Raw genomic sequence first — 23,917 nt, 5'->3', positions numbered from 1 at the left:
ATATATTTTGTACATATTTTGAGTGTAACAAACACATCAAGGTTCAAATGGCTTGTTCAACTTTTAAAAAATCTGAAAAACGATGTTGGATTTTGCTGTATTTGACTTTACCGTTCTTGGGTGGCTCGCCAATGTGTTAGATCAGTGGTTCTCAAACTTTTTTACATCAACTACCACATCAGAAAGAAATTGTCTCTCCAAGTACCTCCATAATGACGAGGCAGATTAATTGACATATTTGTATATCTTTGAAATCTAAAAATTAACTTGTATTTTAAAATAAATAATTTGGAATTACATATTTAAGTTAGAAATTAGATCTGCTTACTCGTACTTTACAGTATGTGTGTCAAAAACTGAGTGATTATTTGCAGAAATACACTGCTTGACCAGTTCATACGTGATTTATCCTTTACGTGCAGAATTTCCGGGATTTGAAATCTCATCTTAAGTGGACCACGGAGTTTGTATTAAACACACACAGAGACTAATTAGGCTATATTCTAGCTCCAAGCAGAGGTGCAACAGCACATTAGTGCTGCAACTGCACATTGCTGGAAGGGTATACGCTGGATAAGTTGGCGGTTCATTCCACTGTGGCGACCTATGATAAATAAAGGGACTAAGCCGAAGGAAAATGAATGAATAATACTAATTGTTTACTGGAAAAACAGTGGACAATGCGTCTCAGGATTCTTAACGTCACGTGGTATGTGTTACATTTCTCATCTTTAATTATGATCGCAGTCGTGATTACTGAATAAACATTTGTTTAATTTTCGTAACATGATATATTTTACCAGAGGTGACAACACCATGTATGTCAGGTATTCACAGAATTAATTAATATATTTTAAGGAAACATTCAACGACAAACAAATAGTTCTCATCTGTTATTCTGAGCCATAGAGCGCCACCTAAAGGGAGCACGTATTGGCAGTTACTGACAACATTTCCACTCAATAATAACCACTGAAGCTTTTATGTCCGTTCAGGCCGCCATACTCACGTCTGTGTAGCAGTTTCCACTTGCACGAAGCCGAAGGTACCGACAAGTCCTAACCAGGTGAAAGTTTGCTTAGTAAATTATAACACCGCCGTTATTATAATCCCTACACGTTTGCAGAATACGTGTGTTAAAGGTAGAAACGCGCTGAGGGAATATTACTGTAAACAGGGCGCCTTTGTTACTTGTTTTCAACACCAGCGAGCTAAAAAAAGTCAATGCTAGCGACATTTTAGGTAGCGAATTGTATAATGACTAAAAACTACATTATATCAGGGTGTAATTATTATTTAAACGTATATTACATAACGACGAGTAACGTTACATCTGAAGCGGTTGTTCAGCGAGCACTACAAGCTCCACTCGATTATATACTACATCTTCTAATTGTCAAGTGCTTTGTGTTTATTCAGTGAACAATGCTTATTAAACCTGTTTTTATTTGTTTATTTAAGTCTAGCATGCTAACACATTCAAACGTTATCCGCAAAGTTGTTATGGTAGATGTACGTTAGCACTGATTTTTCAATGCTATAATTTGCTAGTCCCAGAGACGCCACTCATTATTTTGATACAGTTATGATATTGTAAATATAGTATATAAATGCATTTATAGCGCTTTAAAGCCTTTTTAAAGGTCTGTGTAACATGAAAGTGCACATTTTTGTGGTATTCTGCCGCGTCAGGTTTGGTTTGGTTAGAGCCTGTTGTGTCGAAATCGGACTCCCCTCCCTGAAAAAAAAAACATGTGATGAAACTACAATCTCATAATTTACCAAAATGTATGATATCAGGATAAATTTGGCTTATATGTGACCTCTTAAACCTGTATGTGTAGGGAGAGTAAATCTAAATTAATTTGCACCATTAATTATTTACTTTTAATTTTGTATTAGAAATTTGCTCTGAATGTTATACTTTTAAAAGTGCCATGACATTTAAATAGTTTTTCTAGATGTTAGTATCAGTATTGTTAGTTTTTAAGATATCTACAACTTATTTAAGAGTCAGCATACGGATGCAACGATTATAAATTTTGTTTGTACGATTATAGTCTGAGGAATAATCACGATTATTACACATTCATACATTTCAAAACACTACTGGTTTAGAAAATCACATGAAAGCACCCTGTATTTTAAATTGTTATTGTTATTTAATACAGCACAAAATAGTATTAAAAACAACCAATAAATCATTTGTCTTTGGAATTAAAAATAAGTGAAAAAAAAGTTTTTGACATTTAAACAATAATTATTTAACACTGAAAATAAATGACAGAACAATAAATAAATGTAAAAAATAAGAATAAATAAAAACATTGTATTTGTCGAATGCAAGTCTATTGCAAGTATTTCCCTTTTAAAGAAAACAAATGTAGTCAAAGGCTGTTGAACCTCTGTCTGAAAGGCACTTTTGATCAACTTTATTACATAAATGTTTGGTGTTTTCGTTTAAGATTTTTTATTCCATACAAAGTATAAAGCTGAGCGAGAATAAACATCCTGCGGTGCGATATTCGCGAATTGAGCGTTTGACGCGTTTAGCGCGTGAATCGCTTGAGTTCAAAAATCCGTGTTAGCCAATCAGAAGCTTGCTCTTGTGGGGGGCGTGATTTTGACGTATGCCTGTTGTTGGTGTCCTGGGGCAAATCCTCCAGCCGACACCGACAACAGTGCATCAAAGTGGGCTCGGCTCAGTCAGAAGCACCGCTGAAAGCCTCCATCATCCAGGTATAGTTTCTGGAGGAGTATATGAACTCACAAAGCTGGGTGCACCTCTGAACCTTTAGTGGACTCAGACACGGCCCTAAACGTCTCAACGCTGTTTTTCAGCCTTCATAAAACACATAAACTGTATTTTCTTAATAAAATCCATGTTAGCCATTTAGCAACGAAGCTAGAGTCACCGGGCAGACAGAAGCCCTGCCCATCACGCGACTCCGCGTCTGTTCTGAATTAAATTTGACGCGTGAATGAAGCAGATTTGATGCGCGAATGAAGCGAGTAAACTCAAATGTTCACGCGGCTATTTATGCGCGAATATTGTGATTTATCCGCGGATTCCGAGTCTGGTGTGAACGCAGCATTATAGGCGTAATCATTTCTGGAAACCTATTCAATGACATAATTTTGATGGTTGTTTGTCGCCACCTGTTGGTTACACAATGTAATTGCTACAACATTCACCAGCGTCAAGTTCCATTAAATGGAGATCTTAATCTTTACCACAAACATCAGTGTTATATGTTATAACTATAAACTGTTCTCCGAGCTCTTCTGTGTTATTTGATGGTTTGTAACGACCTGTAATAGTGTAAAAACTGAATATCTCTTGATCAAACACAGATTTGAATGCAGCACTTCGATAGATTAATAAACATATGCTAATCATTATCATTTATCATTCATGTTGCGTGGGTTTAAATTGAGATCACGATCCTTTAATGTTTATTGTGCAGCTTTACAATGAATGCATTATGGCAGACTGAACAAGCAGTGACAGAAAACACCTTTAATTAAAAGCCTAACCGTACGTTCACACCGAAAGCGGCGAGAGCGTCAAAGTAGCCGGAAGTCATTCATTTTCAATGAGAGCCGGCGGCGATAAGCGGCGAGGAGCAGCGCGGCGCGTCTTCGCCGGCGTGAGCGTCGAGGAGAGTTGAAATGAAGTCAACTTTATGGTAATGAGCTATGACGCGGTTTGGCGGCAAGCAATCAGAATGAAGACGTCCATCGCTTGATAGCAGTTCAGAGAACACAGACCTGTGAACTTTGGTTCCGACCACAGTTGTTCCCAATGGTTTGATTATTGCGGTCGCCGGATTTCCAATTATTTACAATTTTTTTCCTACAGGAACATACATTAAATAAGTTACTGGTGAGTTACTGATGTTCATTAATGCTATATAAATTTATCTTGAAAAAGCGGGAATATCACGCGATGTGACAGTACAAAACAGTACTGCTGCTTCAGGATATTTCAGACAAATGGACACATATTGGATAAATAGAGCAAAGCCACACCACACGCAACTTGATCTTCCATTGTTGTATGAATTTGATAAGAAGTGCGCAACATTTTCACGCTAGAAAACGTTTTATGCAGGAATGTAACTGATAATGCTGCTCCTTTAAATATGAGATCAATGTTGCGAGTTTTGACGCTCTCGCCGCAGGAGCTGAAGGCAGAGAGTGTTGTCGCCAGGGCGGCCAGAGCGACCTTGGACGCTCTCGCCGCTTTCGGTGTGAACGTACGGTAAGAATGCATTTAGGTGCCACTGCAACTTTTTCCATCATCATTATATTTACAGGGAAGCCAAAATGCTTTCATACATGTGATTTTAAATGATGCGGGAGGTGATCTCTTTGCGACTGTATAGTTCAAAAAAAGTTCTTAATCAACACGTTACTTGCGTTCCAAACCGTGGGTTCCTAGTTAATAATGAAACCGGTTAATCGTTGCATCCCTACTTTATTTTTCGTCAAGTAAATGTTGCACTGACTGGTGTTGGTGTGATTGGCAGGTCTAGGATGGCATCAGCAGTGATCTCCGTGCCCACCACCGCCTCACGCTTCGCCCTGCTGCAGGTCGACTCTGATTCGGACTCAGATTCAGATGTAGGAAAGCCGAAGGCGGCGGGTCGAGGAGCAGGGAAGCCCCGGTCGGGGAAATCGCCTAGCGGGAAGAACAGCCAAAATAACGAGAAAAAGAAGGAAAAGAGGAGACGGAAGAAGGAACAGCAGCAGAGTGAAGCTAATGAGGTGACAGAAAACAAATATGTATATGTTTGTCTGTCTGTCAGTCTGTCTACTTATAAACCTTTTTCTTGGAACGCAAAATTACCCATTATGCTTTGCGTGTATGCGCAAGGCGAATGCAAAGAACTTCCGGTCGGCAGCTGATGCGTGTAAACAGTTACATTTGGACAGCTTTGAAACGATAGTTTTAATCTGTTTTACCAGCTTTTATCCTCTTTGAACTAATACTGTTGTCCATCAGCAGCATCTCCTGGACTGATCATTTAAAGAAATGCAATCTAATAGGATGGAAAACAGCTGCTGTGAGGCGTTTTTCCCTTGTTGTCAGACGGCATGTTCTGCAGTTTAAATGAAGCCTCGTCATCGCTAAAGTCAACATTTTCTCTTTATTTCAAATATATAACCAGCCCAAACAAATGTAATTCACCAAAATGTTTGACACACACACATAGCCTGTACTGTGCCACTGACACACTGATTTAATAACTGTTACAACGTGAAAATATAGGCTAGTCTCATATCGAAATGACAGAAAAACACAAACCGTGGTAAAAACAACACACGAAATAAAACACAAACGGCTCGCGATTAGAATGAACAGCAAATCAGCAGCAGAGGATCAGTTTTTGTAAATTGCACGACTTTCATACCTGTTAAGTTTCATGCCAGTACTCTGGTTTGCTGTCTCTCTCTCTCTCTTTCTCTCTCTCTATTTCTCTCTCTTTCTCTCTTTCTCTCTTTCTCTCTCTCTCTCTCTTTCTCTCTTTCTCTCTCTCTGTGTGTGCGTGTTTGTGTTAAAGAGCCGCTGAGCTAACAGCTGACAGGCCGGGATGGCACTCACACACTGTATTTCTGACGGCAGACACGTGAACTAGGAGAACGTTTTTCTCGTATTTCTGACGCGCTTGAACCACACGTGACAGATTATAACGGCTTTAACAGACACATTTCTAAGTTGTGTGTCACAAAAACACTGTTATCCAATAAAAACGTTATTGAAACCCATTTTCGGAGCGCAAATTACCAGTTGTACACGCTGTAAACGGAAGTTTTTGGCATTCTACCGGAAGACGCTGGTCGCTATGGCGCCCTCCATGCAGCAGCCATGAAAAAGGTCTATATGTCTGTCCATCCGTTCGTCCTTCCTTCTGTCCGTCTGTCCATCCATCCATCTATTTATCTCATTTCCAGGGGGAGGGGCTCAGACCAAACATGAGTTTCTGCAGATTTTGTGTGATTCGAATGGTTGGATATGAAACTAAAGAGACAGTTGTTGTTTAACTGTATTGTTGATTCAAAATAGGAAATTAAGTCATAAGCTTGGCGATTTTAGAGAATTTGACGTTTCCATTTTGACGAGCATACTGCTCGAGAGGCGTTTCAAAGATGACCGCCGAGTGAAATCACTTGGACACAATCCCAATTCCACCCCTTTGCCCTTCACCTTACCCGATTCTCTTTAACTTAAAGGTGTAGAGATGAGGGGAAGGGCTAGATAGCTCTTGAAACTGAGTTTTTTTTTAGGACCACACTCGAAACCAAGGGATAAAATAAAAATTCCCAAAATAAAACAGCTGCATTGCTGCACATGGAAGTAAGGAGATGCACATATTAAATATATTTTTGGCAGTATTAACAAGCATATGTGTTAATACATTCATAACCGTTCATAAGCGTTCATAAGCGTTCGTGTTTTACCATCATGCTTTAAAAAAGAACGCTAAAATAAAAACAGCTAAATTTGGCTATCAATAATCCATAATAATAACTCCTGTATAGCAGTCCAACAAAATACTTTCACATCTGTCACTCGATGACACTCGAATACCCGGTCAGAAAAGTCTAGTGGTTGGGAATGACCTTTTTAAAGTGTCTGGTATAACGTTAAGGTTGTTTTTGTGTGTTTACATAGATCAGGGATGCCCAGACTCCGTCCTGGAGGGCCGGTGTCCTGCAAAGTTTAGTCCCAACCCCAATCAGACACACCTGGGCTTGCTAATCAAGCTCTTACTAGGCATTCTAGAAACATCCTTGCAGGTGTGTTGAAGCAAGTTGGAGGTAAAATCTGCAGGACGCTGGCCCTCCAGGACCGAGTTTAGACCCCACTGACATAGATGGGTATGGCTATGGTGTAAACGCACAGTACAGATGTGAGTTGATTGCCACGTTGTATCATTAGATAACATGATATATGCCTTTAGTGATTTTGTGAAGATAAAGAGCAAAAAATAATACAACTGGATTAACTACAGCAGTCACGATTGTCGATCTCCTATGAAGCAAGAGCTCACGATGACATGTGATGACATGTCCAGGTGCTGCAGTGCTGTCCCATTTCTTAGGGGTTAATTTTGAAGCCCTTCACACTCCGTTTCAAGGGGAAGGGGTAGGGGTACAAAAATAGAATTGGGATTGTGTCTTGATTTCAAACATCTTTAGGAAAGGGAGGGTTGTGTTTTACGCTAAAGTCCCTTTAGATAAAACATCAACTAAGTGCCTGTCAATGCTAAAAAAGAGAAAAAAAAAAGAGTTTTGTCTTTCTACATTGCAGCTCAGGAGTCTTGCTTTTAAGAAGATCCCTCAGAAGTCGACAGCGCCTCCTTCACTCACGCTCCAGGATTTAGCGAATGATCTGATCAATCCGGCAAATGTCCAGCAAGGCTCCAAACCGCAGGAAAACTGGCAGGAGTGGAAGCAGAGAGATGAACAGGTAAAAAAGCTCACAGTTTGTCTTTACTAGGGCCCGTTTCTCTCCACGCTTTATTCATTCGTGTTCATGTTTGTGTTCGTCACAGCTGACCAGTGACCTGTATGAGGCGGATCTGGAAAAGGCCTTGATGCTAAGTAAATTGGAGTTTGAGGAACATAAAAAGGTACGTTGGCAGGGCAAGAATTGCTTACAAAAACATATATTTCTTATACATTTGTGTAGACAGATCATTCATTTTTATTATTGTTTTTTTGTTAGAGCTTCACGATTCTGGCTAAAATGAGAATGGCGATTTTTATTTATTTAGTTTAATTTTTATTTTATTTTATTTTTTTTATTATCTTTATTCATTTTTGCTTTATATAAAGATCATGATTTTCTCGCGATTCTGTAGATGTAAATTAAAGGTATGGTAAAAACAAACATATGGCACAACATCGATAATAATATGTTCAATAGTTTCTATAAATAATTTTATTCTACTTATAATAATTCTGATGTTGAATTATGTTTGAGATATATGCTTGCAATCTGTCATTTTAGACAATTTTATTCACTGGTAAAATCAGACATTTGCCATTATCAGATTATATTCAACAATATATAGGCTAGAGTAGTAATACTGACATTGTAAACATTTATTTTCATGCACAACTTTGGGTTCGCTATGGAAGAAAGCGGCAACCCATCTCTGGGAAACATCCACACACACTTTCACACACACACTCATACACTACGAACAATTTAGCCTACACAATTCACCTTTATCGCAAGTCTTTGGACTGTGGGGGAAACCGGAGCTCCCGGAGGAAACCCACGCAAACGCAGGCAGAACATGCAAACTCCACACAGAAAGACCAACTGAGTCGAGGTTCGAACCAGCGACCTTCTTGCTGTGAGGCGACAGCACTACCTTCTGCACCACTGCAATTATTATTATTATTATTATTATTATTACATATCAAAAAATATCTTTATAAAAAAAAACAGAATTTTTTATTTTGTAAGTTTAAAGATAAAATATACAACATTAAACCAAAAGATTTGGGTACATGTGCATACAAAAAACTGGTGTTTTATCGATTCCTCCTCTAATTCACAAAAAATGCATGTAGATTCCATGTCTCTAAAAAAATTAACAAGTTCTTTCTCTGGATAAATTAAATGTCTTGGTTTATATGTCACTTCTTTCATTTTATTGGTGAGACAGTATTTACTAGGTAATTTCCAAACTTTTTCCCACTCAAATCTGTTCAAATAAGAAACTCCAAAAAGATTTGCATTTAGGCAGCAATGTGGTCCTGCATAACTTTTTAATGTAACAGTTTTTTAACTGTGTTGTCTACAATTCCCACACCATTGGTACTTAACTGATTAGTATGTAATAGGTTTGATTCAGAGCTGTGGTTCTCAAACTGTGGTACGTGTACCACTAGTGGTACGCGGGCTTCCTTCTAGTGGTACACGGAGGAATAAAATATATGTCATGTACATGCTACATACATTTCAAAATGGATTAAAAATTATGTATATAATACGCCATATATGATATATAGCCTAAATTTCTGAGGTAATCTGCCAGGTTTTTTCACTGTGCAGAATTGTAGCTGCTTTACTGGGCCTACTATGCTACTGTATTTCAATACTGCTCATTTTGGTGGTACTTGGGGAGACAATTTTTTTCTAAGGTGGTACTTGATGGAAAAACGTTTGAGAACCACTGATTCAGAGGATAAATTGCCAGATAAGAGCGGAACAAGTCCACTAGGAATTGCATCAAATACTATTGCAAATTCTTTAGCAGTTATGGGGATCTTTTAAAAATTGATCACATTTTGAATAACTGTCTCTAATGAAATGTTCTTGCCATAAAAACAGCGTTTGGTGCTGTCATCATCATCTGATCGGTGTAACAGCCCCCTCTTGTGGTTACACTGGTATAAGTTTTAAATGCCTAATATAAATGCAACTAATTCTGAAACTAATACTAATAATTTAACATTGTTACGTTGCTAGTTTGTTGTTTTCATGTGCAATTTTGCTCTCTTTCAAGGATGCTGACAAAGCTGAGACGGCGTCACCAAAGACGAAGACTGGTGGAAAGAAGGACAGGAAGAAGAACCAGCAGGGGAAGGACAAACGTGTCACCGTGTCTCTGAAAGACTTCCAGCAGGAGGGTGAGGACGCCGTATTAGATGACACTTTATAATAACGTGCACTGCGGATCAATGAAATTATTGGGTAACGCTTTAGTTGAAGTAACAATTAATGCTATTTACAACTGGCTTATTACCTGCATAGTATTAAGATATTAACTGTTTATTAGCACAATATGATCTCATTTACATCTCTAATCCCACCAAATACCTAAAACTACTACCTTACAAACTATTAATAAGCAGCTACTTTGTAGTGTATTAAGCTAAAAGTCTTAGTTGATGGTTTGTTAAAAGCATGAATTGTACATTAAAATTATTTAAAGTGGATCAGGGTGGGGCCAATTAGGAGCACTCACTCACTCTGATCCCCCGAGCTCTGCCAAGGTTGTGGAAATTCCGAATTGAAGCAAAACAAATTATTATAGTTGGCTTAACCACTTAAACTCTGCGGACCCGGTACCGTATTTACACTTAAATACACAGTATTTTGGATACCCGAGCTAGGTATTTTACATTGGTTCATTTTCATATTTTTCATATGACACATGTACAAGTTATAGCTCAAATGAAAGCTCTTGTCGGTGCTCATACGGTTCTAGCATTCTTTTTACTGAATTATATTCATATGCCAAACAGTTGTTGAATGAATTGTGGTGTTTCCATAGTGCAGAAATGTAAACAATACATTCATGATCAATAAGCAGCCACAGATAGCTCAGACAGCTGTCATCTCTTACCTTATGCTGTGCGCTTCAGGGCCATTTCTCCTCTGTTTTTGAGGTGATGTGCATAAGTAATCCTTTTATATGTCTGATGTGGTCCAAACACAGTACAATATGTTTGATCAAACAAAAGAATAGGGAAATATGAAAACAATGATCGGTCCATGTGGCTTGTACAGCACCTCTTATCAGTTGGAATGCAATAACTTTTGCATAGATTATGGTAGAGACATTTTTCTTTTTTCCTATGATTACAGACATGTGCAGGAACCACCAAAATTAATTACAGCACGCTAGACCACACAGAACCTAAAAGGTACACTTTCAAATTTGAGTTTATAAAAAAAAACACACAAAAAGCGCCTCCTTTTTTTAGGTGTTTATTATAACACAGATGACATATACAGTTATTTTAAACACTTTCAATAGTGTTTTATGAAAATTCAAAGGGTTTTCTTTAAAATTATACCAAATTTTTGCATTTACACCTCTTTATGTGGATTTGGGAAGCTTTTAAATTTGGTTAGGCAAAATCCAGGCTGAAATCCCCAAATAGCAGCAGAGTTTAAGTGGTTAAAATTGGCAAGAAAAAATCTGCACATGCGTCAACCAGCAGAACTTGGGAAGTTTAAAAATATACCGAACTTGATATTAACCTTTTTGATCACCAGCCACGTTACTAGCCACTCTGTACTTTCACTAGCCACAATTTTGTTGATGGGAAACAGTGTTAATTTTGACAGCAAATTCTGATTTAGTCTTAGTCTTTGGAATAATACACCATTTAGTTTTAGTCCTATTTTAGTCATCTGAAATCTTTTAGTCTTAGTCTAGTTTAGTTGACTAAATATCATAAGAGTTTTAGTCTTAGTTTAGTCTTAAGTCTATTAGTCTTAGTCTAGTTTTAGTGGACCAAATATTAGCAGATTTTTCTCCATAATTCATGTAATTCTAAGTATAATATAATATGTGGAAGCATATATAGAATACAGGCACATATCTAATTGTTGTAATAAAAAACATTTTATTACATGTCAAAAACAGTCTTTTTCACAAAAAATAACCACAAGACCTGCTCTCCCTGAACAATATACATGCTCCCTGAAAAAGATATGCATTGTCCCTGAATTATATGAAACGCATATGACATTGTTTCAAGATAAAGTACAGCATTCATACTGTGTTTTAATTAAATTGCTAATTTTAGTTTTCTTTGGAACTGTTAGTCTCCCGTCTATCATCCCCATCATTAGCACAAAGTCCTCATCCTCAATTGTTGTGAGTGGTAAACCTGTCCGTCCAATCCATCTAGCTATGGCCTGCTCCTTGGTCAGTTGTTCCTTTGATTCAGTCTTGTACTTTGAAGACCTTAGGAAATCTGAGATGGCCTGCTGCTGTGTTGTACTTGTAGCATCACTAGCTTTATTTCCACCTGGCCCATGGTCATCAGACATCTTCTGTATCTATGAGGATATATAAATGATATACAAAGTTGTGATATTTTCTTCTTTCTTGCCATATAACACACACACACACACACACACACCCACACCTTTTGTCGAGTCATATATATCACCACAACATCTATTATAATAGTACACATATTTATATTAATTAATTCAGCGAGACAATTCGTTTAATCAATACGATTTAAAGTTAATTTCCTTTGGCTTCAATTTTATTCCAAGTTTAGCAGAATCACGGTGGTTTATCTTATAGGATAACCTTAACGTTAGCGTTTATGCTTACCTTGGTGTGGATTTCTGGATGAGCCGTCTGTAACGTTAAATGTCGCTTCAAGTTGGTGGTGTTTTTCCCAGCGATTTTTACTCCACATGGTTTACAGACGCTCTTGTTGTCATATGTGAAGTTTGACCAGATGTCAATTCTTCGTTTTCGTCCTAGACCAAGCTCTGACATTTCTGTCTGTCTGTTCATGAGACGCTGCCCTCGGACCGAGTGAACAAAACTTTAGCGTGTTGTTAAGGAGAAAAGTCAACTTAAATTAACCAACGCTTTGTAACCAAGTATAATGTGTAACTAAATATAATGTATAACAAACGTCATCATAACTTGAAAACCGCGGCTTTTGTTTTGAAAATGGCTTTGCCAAGATCAACCTGCCCTCAAAAGATTCGCTCTGATTGGATTTCCCCACAAAAGGGTAGTTCTTATTGGATCTCTTCTCCATTCGTCCCGCCCCAACATTTTCCTCTCGTTTTTATTCGTTGACTAAACTGTCAGTTAAATTTCGTCATCGTCTTCGTCCTCGTATCTGACTTTTTATTTAGTTTTTATTTAGTTTTCGTCTGTAAAAAATGTTCGTTGACGAATATTTTTCGTCATAGTCTTCGTCAACGAAATTAACACTGATGGGGAAAATATAAATATATTTGTAAATAATAGCTGTATAATACACATTTTATTTAACAAAACATTTCTTTAAAAAAAAAAAACAAAGAAACATCATTGACTTAAAAAAAAAAAAAAAAAAAGTATTGTCATTTTATCAAACATATGCACAGTAATCTGTCCTGGCTAAAAATCTCTCAGATCACCAGTTAACTAAATATAAATGGATCTCATATGATCTCATAATCCCCTATTAAAGCATTGTTATTGTAAAAAAAATAAATAAAACGATAACTATATTAACAAAAATAACCGTAAGCAAAAGAAAGCGGGTGAAAAACATACTGTGTGAGATAATGAAAGGATGGTCACACGCACACGGTTAAGGCCAATTAATAATCTGTTCAAAGCGAAAGCAGCCGGTGCTGCTTACAAAATGACAAATTTGAAGCTCTTGAAAGACACAAGACTGTTGGTGCATGAGCATAACTTTTTGTCTAGTCTATTTGAACCGATCACAGTTGCCTTCCAGGCACGATTGCTTCACGCAAAGAAACAGGAGCGCGCACATGTTTTAAACAGTCCGCGCTTCACATCAGCTGTTATTTGTGCTGTTTCTCGATTCTAATATCACATTTGCACGCATATTGGGTCATCCTTATTGTCGAACCTTGCTTTTAAGAAAACCACAATTTAAAAATTATTTTCAACCAGCCAAAATGGCTAGTGATGGTTGTTGTCTTACCCGCCAAAGCTGAAATCTTGGCAGGTTGGCGGTTGTTAATGTCAATCCCTGGAAAAAAATAAAATAATTATTAAAAAAATATAAATATATTTAAAGTATCGCTGAATAACACAGAAAGGTTTGTTGTTTTATACATTTTTTGGTTGTATTTGACACTTATTTAGCGGCATTTAACCCTTTTGTGCTGTTTGAGATGTTTTCATCCACACTGGGATGATTCTGAGGCATAATTTGACCTCCACTTTCTCTTTTTCAGCAAATGGATTAATTCTTGGTGACTAATCTTAGTTTGACACATATTTTGGGAAAATGCTTTGGACTTTACTTTTTGAACGTGTTACTATCATCTGAGATTGAGCGTTTACTGCTTCTCTGTTGCAGATCAGCTGAAGAACAAGCCTGAGCGAGAGGTGAGTGAATATACTATCAGAGACCTGTAATAATATGAAATGGGCAAGCTCAACCTGCTTTGAGTTGAGACCGTTGAGATTTTCTAAAGCACTATTTGATTTTTTCCGACAGAAATATCATACATAAAAATTACATTTTCAATACATTTCAACGGACTTGAAAATGGAGCTGGATGAAGCAGAAGCTTATTATTTTCCCACCCTATTACCACACACATAATTTGTCTATTTCTTAAACTTATTTCTTCTTTTACTTAGCTCTTTTTACATGAGACATGATCTAATTAGTCGTCAGTCCCATCAAGTAAATCTGCTAACACTTTGCCATAAGCTTTCATTAGTTCATGTATTTATTAACATAATCTAATAATTACAGATACCTTTGCAACATTTATTAATCATTGTACAACATTTATTGATGCATTATTAAAGTCCAATTTATGCTTGTTAATATTGGTTAATGCACCGTGAGTTAACTAGATTTACTCTATTTCCATTTAACAAAGGTGAATTTGCACTCATCGTCCACTTTAATAGGTACATTAGTACCAGGTTAGAGTCCCTATTGCCTTTAGAACTGCCTTAACCCTTCATGGCGTAGATTCAACAAGGTACTGGAAATATTGCTCAAAGATTTTGCTCCATATTGATATTTTGGCATCATGCAGTTGCTGCAGATTTGTTGGCTTCACATCCATGATGCAACTCTCCCGTTCCACCACATCCCAAAGGTGCTCTATTAGATTGATGTCTGGTGACTGTGGAGGCCATTTGAGCACAGTGAACTCATTGTCATGTTCAAGAAACCAGTCTGAGATGATTCACGCTTTATGACATGGCGGGTTATCCTGCTGGAAGTAGCCATCAGAAGATGGGTACACTGTGGTCATAAAGAGATGGACATGGTCAGCAAGAATACTCGGGTAGGCTGTGGTGTTGACACAGCCTCAATTGGTACTAATGGGCCCAAACTGTGCCAAGGAAATATCCCCCACACCATTACACCACCACCACCGGCTTCAACCATTGATACAAGGCAGGATGGATCCATGCTTTCATGTTGTTTTTGTTCAATTCTGATTGAACATCCGAATGTCACAGCAAAAATCGAGACTCATCAGAGCAGGCAACGTTTTTCTAATCTTCCATTGTCCAATTTTGGCGAGTCTGTGTGAATTGTAACCTCAGTTTCCTGTTCTTAGCTAACAGGAGTGGCACCCGGTGTGGTCTTCTGCTGCTGTAGCCTCAAGGTTAGACGTGTTGTGCATTCAGAGATGCAGTTTTTGAAATACTAAGACCAGCTTGTCTGGCACCAAAAACCACGCCACGTTTTAAAGTCACTTAAATCACCTTTCTTCCACATTCCGATGCTCGGTTTGAACTGCAGCAGATCACCTTAACCACGTCTACATGCCTAAATGCATTGAAATGCTGCCATGTGATTGGCTTATTAGAACTGCTCATTGTTGCATTAATGAGCAGTTGGACGGGTATACCTAATATAGTGGCCGGTGAGTGTATATGCTGTATATATTCAGTTTAGCTTTAGTGTATTATTTTGGATTTGGTAAACATACTACCTAAACATGCTTTATTTAATTTGCTTGACAGATCAACTTTTGAATCTTATGGTTTTCTGTTTTTATTTGTTTATTTTAATAGGTTTACTCACTAAGCATGGAATGCAATGGTTGCCAGATTTGCAGTTTCTTTTCTTTCTTTTTTTTTTTAGCAATCTTTGATCACACTTTAGTTTAATGCACAATTAATGCCTTTGACAAACCATTAAGCAAGAATTTTAGCTCATAACTACTGATTATCTGCTAATTAATAGCTTGAAAAGGTGGCAGTTGGATTAGGGACACTTAAGATCATAGTTTAATAAGTGCTGATAAAGAGTTAAGATCCTAACAATAGGCAGGTAATAAGCTAGTTGTTAATGGTATGAATTGTTACTAAAGTGTTACCCTGTTGTTTTCCATAGCCTGTAAATCCAGCGCTCCGCGATGACAAGTTCTTTAACAAGCTAGAGGATGACGTGAGTAAAATCGTCCAGCGCGACAAACGCAGAGAGCAGTACAGCAACAGCGCCGGGCAGGAGGTCAACACGTCCTCAGAGCACGAGCAGGTCCGGCTTTCTCACTGCACATCATAATGTGATCTCAAAGTGGAGAATGCAGCTAAATATAACACCAAAACTGTTTTCAACTTCCAGGATGTGAGAACTGAGCAGCTGAAATACGAACTGGAGAAGAAAGACCAGGAAATCGCAAAGTTGAAAAAGACAATTTCACAATGGGAGGTAAGATGAAATGAGAAATGCTGCAGCAGCAGTAGTGAAGACGGTAATAATACTAGATAATAGAATAATGCATATCAGCTACTGTACAATGGGTACAAAGGAAAGCATTTTTATTGATCTGTACTTGTGTGGAAACAACAAGCAGTGTTTTAAACAGGGGCCTGTTTTAGTAAGGTTTAACCGACTGAGTTTAAACTTGAACTTTGAGTTGATTTACAGAGAATAAAAACTCAGAGTTTTCGGTTTCAGAACAGCTCATCTGAGTTGGGTCAATCAACTTTGAGTCGGCCAACTCAGAGTTAAGCGCGCACACTGTGACTATAAAAAGGCATTATTAATGGAGCGCAGATATTATGAGTGGCCATGGCAACCTCTGAAAAAAGAGATCAGCATTTCTTTCTCCAGCTGAACTTGGTGTGCTCATGCAAAGTTAGAGCAAATATGAGCGTATATATTTAAAAAAGCAACACCACTGCATCAGTGAACAACAGAGACAGTTACTGTGGGAAAACAGCTCAATTTAATGCATAATTTTACATTTAAAGTATTTAAATATTTAAAGGTGCAGTAGGTGATTTTTCACAATGCTAATAGCTTAGCATAAGTCTCTGAATCACAGTCCCTCCCCTGCCGTCTAGAGCCACGCCTCTAGAGCCAACTCTTAGAGTTGCATGGTTAACAATTTAGGGAGAGACTAGGCGGAATAGCGATATTTACTTGTGTTTTGTTGTTAAACTAAATAAAATCTACATTATCGATGCTGTAAAAAGTCCCTGAAAACGAAAATAGTCTAATCAGTCTTTCATCGAAAGATTTTAGTAGCTGAACAACACTTCTGTAAAGATATAACCCGTTTGTAACAACAACATCTAATGTTACATCAGCTGTGTGTGAAGCTAAAACAGTTTTAAAAACAGAACATTACCTGTCTAAGAGAAATTCTGCAGACATTGTGTCGTCCTTTCTCCAGCGTGCAAAGGTAACTCCAATATTGATTCAGGTTTTTAAAAAGTTTTGATTTAGCAGGTTTGTACCGATCTCGCGGGCGCTCCCCCTCTTGTGAACGCGCAGCACCAACAGCGGTCGGCAGAGATGCGTACAAACGGACTCTATTTAATTTGATGAACATTTTTTAGCTTTATGCCTTACCCAAAATATAAAAATACATAAAAATACATTTAGACCATTTACTTTAATCATTGATATTGAACAGTGAAACGGAAAACAGAAAAGGAGTTTCTCTCATTTCAGGGTTGAAATACTCTGAGTTTTCACTTAACCTCCTTTCTGAAACGGGCCCCAGGTCTATCACTGTTCTGACTAAATGTACATTTCATAGTAAAATACCCTCTATGCTTCATCAGTTTTATACAACCCCAAATTAGAAAAAATGTTGTTTTCCCAAATTTACTTTGACTTCTATCTTATTGCATGATGATCAACAGTGAACAGGGCTCGAAATTGTGACTGTTTTGGTCTCATATTCGCCCAAAATTAACTATGCAACCTCAAAATATATTTGGGAGCATTTGTGCGAGTGCATAAAATTGTTGTTTTCACAGCAAAATGTTCACCACATGCGCGGTATTAGGAGGCATTCATGCATTAGGCATCTTTGCACCTAAAAACACCAAACGCAGCGCTCGGGAATGGTTCAAAACAGTTGACATGTCAACTTGCTGCCGTAAACTAAGCCTGCAATGCTTGCCCTGCCTTCAAGCTCTTCTTATTGGCCCACTGCGCTAGAACAGAACGCAAATGGATTGGTTAATATCAGCTGTCAACCACTCAGCTCTGATGACAGCCGCGAAAAAGGTCTGGATACGAGAGAATGTAGACAAACTGACAGATATATTTTTAGAAACCACCTAAAGTTACAAATAATGGCACATCTGATAAGTGATCATGTGCTGAATGTCAATCCAGCATTTACACTTTTAGAAGAGTGGATAAAAGACTTCCAGTGGTTAAAGTCCGCTATGAAAATGACTAAAGCATTCACTGTAAAGAGTTTTCAGGTAACTGTGTTTGCCACTGAATCTACACATTTTAAGCACGAGATGTTCTAACGTTGTTTAATTCTTCACTTAATCATCACGATCCTGTCAATCGTGCGACTGACACCGCGTTCACCATCGATAAAAAGCATGCATTCACTGAGATGAAACTAATATTGCAGCTCATAAAAAAAAACGTTACTGCTATTAAGATGACGTATGCAAATAGTTAGTTGTATGTCAATATCATGTGTGCAATATCAGACATCACCCGTGAGAACAGCACAGTTATTATTGCTAATTCAGTTCATCTCATTCACGCCAAGCAGTGCGTGCCGGTGAGCGCATGCAGATTTTTGTTTATTTGTTAGTTGTGATTAGAGTGTTGATTTATAATAGAATTAATAGAATTGTTAATATAAAATGTGTAGTAATGATAATTTTTGGTGGGTGCGACTAAATTTTGTCTGGTGGAGTTAGGAGTACCGGTGCTACCAAGAAAAAAGGTTGATTTCGAGCCCTGGTGAAAATGCAAATTGTACCTCTTCCCAACAGAGAACATCCCCAACAGTCTAGAATGCATGATTATATAGCGTCAAGGCTTTACAATCAAAAAATGTGGTTATAATGGAAGTCAGTGGGGAAAAGCAGCCACCAACATAACGAAAGGATAGTCAGTTTGAACAGTACACAAGAGCTAATGTTATACTTTCTTACAGGTGAAATGTGCTAAATTGACCTCTCAAAAGATTTCAGTCCGATGAATCAAGGAATCTTTTATTTATTTATTTATTTATTTATATTTTTGATTTTTTTATATCTGTTTTTTTTTTCCAGGAAAGATATAAGGAAGTCAAGGCCAGAAATTCCCAGCTATTGAAAATGCTTCAGCAAGGAGAAAGTAAGTGCAAAATTGCCTCTGAAATCTAGCATTTATTAATGTTATAAGGGCTGTAAGGTGAATCAAGGCAAATTTGCTGCACATTTTGACAGGTAAACCGGCTCTGCAATTAGCTGTAAATCTCTAGCATGTGCTTTCAGATGGAGCAGCATTTACTACACAGAGCTGTTGCTCACTGACAATCTATGCAAAAGATATGCTAACTATTTAATTTGATTCAATCCTGAAATCAAAGTGAATCATTCTGCGATTTGACAGGCATTTCTTTGTGAACTATGGCTCAATGTTGCTGCTGGTCTGAAAACATGTGAGAACACTAAATTTAATAACAGGATTTTACTCATACCTCCCCTCACATCTTCAGTTGAGTTTTTATTATTATGATTCCATAGGCGTGTGTTTATTAGTGATGTTAAAGTGCCATGAACCCCCCCCCCCCCCCCTCTTTTGGTTCAAGTCCATCTCAGAATTAAAAAAAAAAAAAAAAAAAGTGCTTCGAGATGGGTGTGGGGCTCTGCGAGCAGAGGGAGGAGTGGGCGTGGCTGGCAGAGCAGTGGAAAAAGAATAGAGCGAACAACTGTGGCCAGTTGGCTCAAAGAATGAGACACAAACCACATGATTTTATAGTTTACAGAGTTAAAGTAAATCAACGGTAAGTAATTGAATGCCGTGCTACATTTGTTATTTGTAATTTGATATAAACAAAACCACAATTTGTTATATTATAATATATCATAATGTTATATCATAATATAATTGTGTTTATATAAATACGATAAATGAGGAAGACTTCTCTCCTCCTGAATCCTCGGGTCTGAATGCACTATTTGCTAATGCTTAATAAATAATTCATAGTGTGTAGTTATTATAAAGGGTTACTGAAATTTCTAATGTTCCTTTTTTTTCCTAGCGCACATCAGTTCTTATGGTGTGCAATTCATTTGCCTATGTTGAAAACTAAAAACTTTATTCTGACCATTTGACCGTCTCTTATGTCGGTTTGACGGATTGGCTGAAATATGCTTAGCCACGCCCCTCCAACCATTAGTTTCTGTGAGTGAAAGATAAGAGGAAGAGTATAGAAATAAAGCCCTTACTCTGTATTCAGTTTCATTTTGAAAAACGTCTTCAAGCTGAAATAAGTCAGATTTTTTTGCATATTAAAGGGATAGTTCACCCAAAAAAATTAATTTACTCACTTTTTACCCTGCCTTAAGTAGTTTCAAACCTTTAAGTTTCTTTACGTTCTGTTGAACACAAAGGATATACAGAAAAAAAGTTGAAAACCTGTAACCATTGACTTCCATAGTAGGAAAAACAAATAGTATGGAGGTCAGTGTTTAATGATTTCCTGCTTTCTTTAGAATTTCTTTTGTGTTCAACAGAAGAAAGAAACTGAAAGGTTTGAAACTAGCGAAGGGTGAGTGAATTATGACATCATTTTCTTATTTAGGTAAACTGTCCCTTTAAATTATCTAATTTAATCAATTTTAATCAAATTTTAATGGTGTATTTGCAGTTTGTGAGCGAGAGCACTCTCTTTTCCTTTGGAGTATATTTACAGCTGATCAGTCGTGTTTCCCTGACAAGATGTGCATGAGACTTCATTTTGATTGTTAATCATGTAGCCAGATATTTTTGAATTTTTATCCTGTGTTAATTTTAAAAAATCGTATCTAATTTATGTATTCGTTTGTGTTGTTTTGAAATGTTGTTGCCATGAAAAGTAGCCGTCATTGCTGACGTGGCACTAAATAAAAACACATCAGCAAAGGTCATCATGCAGCCCTAATTGGTATTGATCTATCTGTCTCTGTGCGTCTAGTGAAGGACAAAGCTGAAATTCTGCTGCAGGTGGAGGAGCTGCTCAACATTAAAGAGGAGTTGTCCTCACAGGTGTGTGTGTGTGAGACGCTACATTCACTCTTTCACTGGATGGCGTAGTTTTAGCATCAATAAAAGCTGTTTGTTGGTGTTTGTGTGTGTATTTCCAGGTTACACAATTACACACAGCTCTGGAGCAGGAGAGATCGAAAGTGAAGGGCTTACAGTCAGAACAACCCAAACATCAGGTATAAAACACACCAAACTTGTGAAAAAGTGACCACAATTGGCTGTTTAAAACCCTTTAATTTAAAAATTAACTTCGTTTACACAACAACATTTTTAGCAAAAGAGTTTAAACTCTTTTTAATGCATTTTGCTTGTTTGTTTACACAACAACAGCATTTGTTTATTTTTTAGTTTCTCTCTTCATTGTTGTGTAAATGTGAAATAATTATTTATATTTATTTATTTTATTATTATTTTTACGCAAGGGAAAATCGCATTTATTGAACGTAGCCTAAGATCCTAAGTTGTGTACTGCGGGCATGCGTGAAGCCTCATTCACACTATGATTGGCTAGCAGTGACAAAGCAACAAGCGTGAGCTCATTTCATTGGAGAATGAGCAACCTCCACCAACTTGAACAACAGCAACCGTTGGCGACCGGGTGGGCGTGCCAAGCGTCATGACAAAGTTGAGAATACTTCAACTTTATGCAAATGAAGAGTGACTTTCTTGAGCGACAGCCAATAGGAGCACTGGTAGAGCTCACACAATCCTCTCTATGCTCGCTCAGAGGCTGGTTGTCTTTGTGCTGTATATACCTACACAAACTTGCGTTTACAGCAGATCACCACCCAGAGTAGCAAGTAAATTCCAGGGTGGGCCATTTATATGGATACATCTTAATAAAAAGGGAATAGTTGATGATATTAACATTCTGTTTGTGGCACATTAATATATGTGAGGAGGCAAACTTTTCAAGATGGGTGGTGACCATGGTGGCCATTTTAAAGTCGGCCATCTTGGATCCAACTTCTGTTTTTTCAATAGGAAGAGGGTCATTTGACACATCCAACTTATTGGGAATTTCACAAGAAAAACAATGGTGTGCTTGATTTTAACATACCTTTATTCTTTCATGAGTTATTTACAAGTTTTTACCACTTATGAAATGTGTTTAATGTGCTGCCCATTGTGGTGGATTGTCAATGCAACCCTCTTCTCCCACTCCTCACACACTGATATTAACACCGCAGGAGAAATGCCAGCACAGGCTTTCCATATCCGTAGTTTCAGGTGCACATCTTGTATCTTCACACCATAGACTGCCATTTACATTTAAAATGTGTTTTGGTTTTAAGTAAGTCCACTATATTTTAGATTTTGATGTAACATCCTTACTAGATGAAAGAAAAATCCATAATTTTAAAAGGTTTTGAAATAAGATTTAGCCCTGACTCTAATGCATGCCATATTAAGTAAAAAAAACTGTAACATTTGCATATTTACTGGCTTAAACACATCCAAAAAATTGACTTTTTTGTCTGTAATACTTGTTTTTGCCACTATAGATTATAAATAACTTATTATAAGTCATAAATGTCTGCATAACATTGATTACATTTTTTTTTATTGGTTCAAAGATTTGCACAAGTGTTTTGTACATTTGTTTTCATGATTTAATTGGAAACACCACAATTACTGAATTCTGTCATCTGATTGTCAGGTCTGGCTGGAGCACTGTTAGCTTAGCATAATGCACCGAATCCGATTGGACCATTAGCATCTTGCTTAAATATCCAAAAAGTTTTGAGAACATTCATTTTTACAACTTGACCTTTCTATTGTTACATTGTGTACAAAGTCCAGAAGGAAATAAAACCTTGCTATTTTCTTGGCCGATATGGCTAGGAACTATACTCTCATTTCGGCGTAATAATCAAGGAACTTTGCTGCCGTAAAAGGGCTGAAGCAGAAGCAATGATATTACGCAGCACTTAAAAATCCGTTATTACATCGATTTTCGCGATTAACTTCCGTCTAATCAACTAAATGAAGTCAACATTTGATGTGTGTTTTTGTTTTTTACAGGGGAACCGGAAGGGTAAAAAAGCCTCAGAAGGGGATGTATGAACCGCATGTTAAAGGACAGACAGCTTGAATGTTCCACCTCCTCCATCAAGCTGCTGGAATCTGTAATATCTGTTCAAAACACCACTCACTCACTCCTAATCAGACTACCACAATCATCCACACACATTTTGTGTTCGTATTCCTGCTTGTTGCTGCATAGTTCGGTCCTGAAAACAGCAGATGTTTTTTTTTTTTTTAGAATTCGGACACTCATCATTGCTGTACAGTAAATCTGCTGATCTGTGCACCATGACTGAACGGCCAACAATCTTAAGTTCTTTTCAATAAAGATGCTAATCTACTTTTTCCAAGTCTGTTGGTTTATGCCTTCCATTCTCGTTAAGCGTCGTTATTGTTAATGAATGTAGCAGTCTTCGATCCATTTGCTCCACTCAATAAATCTATAATGATTACAGCTGGATATACTTGGACAGACTGACAGAAATAAGATAAAATAATCAACTTTTCACAACTGCTAGCATTGTAAAAATGGTAAAGAGATTTGTATGAAAATGTATTTTTGTTTTGTTTTCCCTGCACATTTCATGGAAGTTTCTAACATTTTGAAGAATGTTGGAAACTTGTAACCATTATAACAGGACAAACCAATACTACACTACTTGACAAAAGCCTTGTCGCCGATCCAAATTTTAGGAACAACAAATAATAACTTGACTTCTAGTTGACCATTTGGTATCAGAAGTGGCTTATATGAAAGGCAAAGGCCTCTAGATTACGCTTATTTAGCCAGAATAAAATATGATCATGCCTTGATTTTGAGTTATTTAAGTAGGACAGTAAAGTCTGACTTTGTTTAGACAAAAGTCTTGTCACTTTACAGTAATAATGTCCAGTATAGAATATAAAGTCCTGCTGCAGTGGAGAAAGA

At 37.3% G+C, this 23,917-nt stretch overlaps 1 protein-coding gene across 7 annotated transcripts; it reads left to right on the top strand.

Annotated features, from left to right (window-relative positions):
- Window positions 1–476: 476 nt before the first annotated feature.
- Window positions 477–23,334, top strand: gkap1 (G kinase anchoring protein 1). Of its 7 annotated transcripts, none has more exons than XR_012383664.1 (13): window positions 477–709; window positions 4,533–4,770; window positions 7,319–7,477; window positions 7,563–7,640; window positions 9,531–9,654; window positions 13,837–13,865; window positions 15,850–15,993; window positions 16,081–16,167; window positions 19,002–19,065; window positions 20,891–20,961; window positions 21,060–21,137; window positions 22,987–23,090; window positions 23,228–23,334. XR_012383664.1 is itself a non-coding variant. In XM_073909291.1 (12 exons), the coding sequence occupies exons 1-12, from the start codon at window positions 642–644 to the stop codon at window positions 23,026–23,028; spliced, it is 1,182 nt and encodes a 393-aa protein (XP_073765392.1). In that variant the 5' UTR covers window positions 477–641; the 3' UTR covers window positions 23,029–23,334. The 7 variants fall into 7 exon arrangements, 4 of the variants coding, with proteins under 4 accessions (XP_073765392.1, NP_998237.1, XP_005167378.1 ...); XR_012383666.1 differs by lacking the exon at window positions 477–709 and adding an exon at window positions 1,010–1,045; XR_012383665.1 differs by lacking the exon at window positions 477–709 and adding an exon at window positions 1,010–1,066.
- The last annotated feature ends 583 nt before the right edge of the window (window positions 23,335–23,917 follow it).

The sequence above is a fragment of the Danio rerio genome, chromosome 8, assembly GCF_049306965.1.
Source record: "Danio rerio strain Tuebingen ecotype United States chromosome 8, GRCz12tu, whole genome shotgun sequence".
NCBI classification, from domain to species: Eukaryota; Metazoa; Chordata; class Actinopteri; order Cypriniformes; family Danionidae; genus Danio; species Danio rerio.
This window is presented reverse-complemented; position numbering and strand designations above follow the sequence as displayed.

Bases quoted from the DNA above. Each gene is read 5' to 3' on its own strand.
- gkap1 (XM_073909291.1), top strand. From the start codon at position 642: ATGAATAATACTAATTGTTTACTGGAAAAACAGTGGACAATGCGTCTC. The intron at 710-4,532 runs GTATGTGTTACA...TGTGATTGGCAG, and splicing joins AGGATTCTTAACGTCACGTG to GTCTAGGATGGCATCAGCAG. The intron at 20,962-21,059 runs GTGTGTGTGTGT...GTGTATTTCCAG, and splicing joins AAGAGGAGTTGTCCTCACAG to GTTACACAATTACACACAGC.